This window comes from Limulus polyphemus, unplaced genomic scaffold (genome assembly GCF_000517525.1).
Source record: "Limulus polyphemus unplaced genomic scaffold, Limulus_polyphemus-2.1.2 Scaffold1734, whole genome shotgun sequence".
NCBI classification, from domain to species: domain Eukaryota; kingdom Metazoa; phylum Arthropoda; class Merostomata; order Xiphosura; family Limulidae; genus Limulus; species Limulus polyphemus.
The window spans coordinates 96,923-99,761 of NW_013667344.1; the positions used below are offsets into that span (position 1 = coordinate 96,923).

General features: G+C 32.7%; 1 protein-coding gene across 3 annotated transcripts in view; it reads right to left on the bottom strand.

Moving 5' to 3' along the window:
* The window catches only part of LOC106464752 (glutamate receptor ionotropic, kainate 2-like), a 143,479-nt gene that overhangs the window by 20,789 nt on the left and 119,851 nt on the right, over positions 1-2,839 (bottom strand). For all 3 annotated transcript variants that reach the window (XM_022392550.1, XM_022392549.1, XM_022392548.1), the window contains 2 exons: positions 2,353-2,466; positions 854-1,054 (listed from right to left, as the gene is read on the bottom strand). In XM_022392550.1, the coding sequence (XP_022248258.1) occupies positions 854-1,054; positions 2,353-2,466 (315 nt within the window). The remainder of the gene's footprint in view (positions 1-853; positions 1,055-2,352; positions 2,467-2,839) is intronic.

A 2,839-nucleotide genomic window follows, 5' to 3' on the forward strand; every position in this document is an offset into this window, starting at 1 on the left:
ACGTACATAAACCAAAGAAATAAAAGTAGTTACTTTATGTTCCAAGTTAACGGTTACCACGTACATAAACCAAAGAAAATAAAAGTTAGTTACTTTATGCTCCAAGTCAACGGTTCCACGTAAATAAGCCAAAAAATAAAAATAAAAAGTTAGTTACTTTATGTTCCAAGTCAACGGTTCCACGTACATAAACCAAAGAAAATAAAAAGTTAGTTACTTTATGTTCCAAGTCAACGGTTCCACGTACATAAACCAAAGAAAATAAAAATAAAATATTAGTTATTCCATGTTCAAAGTCAAAGGTTCCACGTAAATATACCAAAGAAAATGAAAGGCTAGTTACTTTATGTTTCAAGTCAACGTTTCCACATGAATAAACCAAAGAAGTTACAAGTAGTCATGGAGTACAAAGTTCTTGTAACTTAATGATAAATTACTTTTATGTTATCTTTACTAGTATCAAGGTATAAAAATATAACACGCTTTAATCTCTACATAAAGAAGAAAGGAAAATGTTAATATGTGACAATTGAATAGTTTACATATGTTGAAAAAAACAACAACAACATTAATTCACACCTTTTCACTCGAAGTTACCTTTGTCTTTGAAATTATCGTCTTTTTCACAAAACTTCGTTCAATTCCATTGAACCCACACCATATATACATTTAGGGTAAATAAATGAATCACCCCAATCACCAACTACATTGGACAAAGTAATCGTTTTATTATTTTTACTGTTCACTGTAATTTTAAGAAACGAATTTTATCTGAGTTTGGAAATATTTGTGCCAACATAGAGCATTAAGAACAAAAAAAAAAATTATAAGGCAGAACAAACGAAGTACAAACCCCTTCTATTAGCTCGCGAATCATGCCGTTCCATTCTCCCCATTCGTTTTTCTTCCCGTAAGTGCGATCGGCCACTTCTCGAAATACGTACTTAAATCCGAGGACCTTCGCAATCTCTTCGATCAGATCAACACAGTAACCTTCGTAGCGATTATTATCTTTTAAAGTGGTATCTTCTTTCAGTGATATGTAAGGAGGATTCTAGAAGACGATAAAAGTCAAAATTGTTTAGGCGTATAAAAAAAGTTACGTTTTATTTACCGTCATAGTATGATCTATATATTTTATTTTAAACATTATATGAAATGTTCACAGAAATGATTCTACACAGTGTTGTTCCATTAAATGTTATATTAAGATACATTTTCTTAAAGCAAGAACAAGATTTCTGACAAGATCAGTAAACTGAAATATATATATGTCAATCTTCTTGATAAAAGAGTTATGTCAATCTTCAGTACTTTTAACTGAATGTGATTAGATAATGAATGATCTTTATATCTGACTCATGATAGGTTTAACCGCTTCAGACAGGTCGATGATATAAACATTTATCTGAATGTAATTAGCTAATGACCATTATATCTGACTCGTGATAGGTTTAACCGCTTCAGACAGGTCGATGATATAAACATTTATCTGAATGTAATTAGCTAATGACCATTATACCCGACTCATGATAGGTTTAACCACTTCAGACAGGTGGATGATATAAACTTTTATCTGAATGTAATTAGCTAATGACAATTATATCCGACTCATGATAGGTTTAACCGCTTCAGACAGGTGGATGATATAAACTTTTTAACTGAATGAGAGATTAGACGAGGTGCTTGTTTGACCGAAAATTCTATAAAGTAACACGATCTTATTGTGGTGCTTTTTAAGTTGGAATGTCTATGATTTTCTTAAATATCAACCATAGCCTTCTATAATTTTAATTTTAAGATACTGAAAATTCAGTTTATATCTTTAGATTTTAATTGTCTTTAGAAGTTCACTATTCGCCACTAGTAACCAGTATCTCAAGAATGTCATACATGCTTAGTTGCTGTTTAACTAAACTGTCTATATTTATTGGGCCATAGTGACCTAAATACTGATCTTTTCAACTAGTTGGCCCCATCTTTACCGTTAACTTTTAAAAGATTCAGACTAGCACGATTAAGTGGAGTGATACATGTTTTTGTGTACCATGTTTTGTGGTGATTTGTATTTGTAGAACTTAGATATGTACTTGCTGTGATTTCGAGTAAAATTCAATATACATATATATATAAACAATCCCTTTGACAAAATACTGTTTACTTTCTCCGTGAATCCCGACGTCTAAATGCTTATTTCACTTTGACTTCATCATTACCCGCGTTCATTGGTTATCTGCTTACTTAGTGATCAAAATTTCAAACTCTTGTTATGTATGTATAAAGGTGATTTACAGCTTGCAAACAGTGTTATCTAAATTTTAAATTTTAACTTGGTTTTATAGAACAACTCACTATTATAGTTGTTATCATTAAAGTCTTGTTTTTTAATGAAGCTTTAACCTCCTCGAAAGCTTTGGTGGAGTTTCCAGTAATTCTTATCCCTACGTTGAGGTTCCAGTCTCCAGCCTAAATGAACAACGAGACAAAAAAGCAGCCAGGCTACCATAAATAAATACATAATGAATCATAAAGCAGCCAGGCTACCATAAATAAATACATAATGAATCAAAAAGCACCCAAACTCCCATAAATAAATACACAATGAATCAGAAAGCACCCAAACTCCCATAAATAAATACACAATGAATCATTTCGCTGTTAATCCAAAATTACTATATAAAATTTTACCACGCTCATTTACTAAGCATGGCCAGGTGGTTAAGACGCTCGACTCGCAATCTGCGGGGTCGCGGGTTCGCACTCCCCCGTCCCACCAAACATGCCTCGCCCTTTCAGCCGTGGGGGCTTATATGGTAACGTCAACTGGTACCTATTCGTT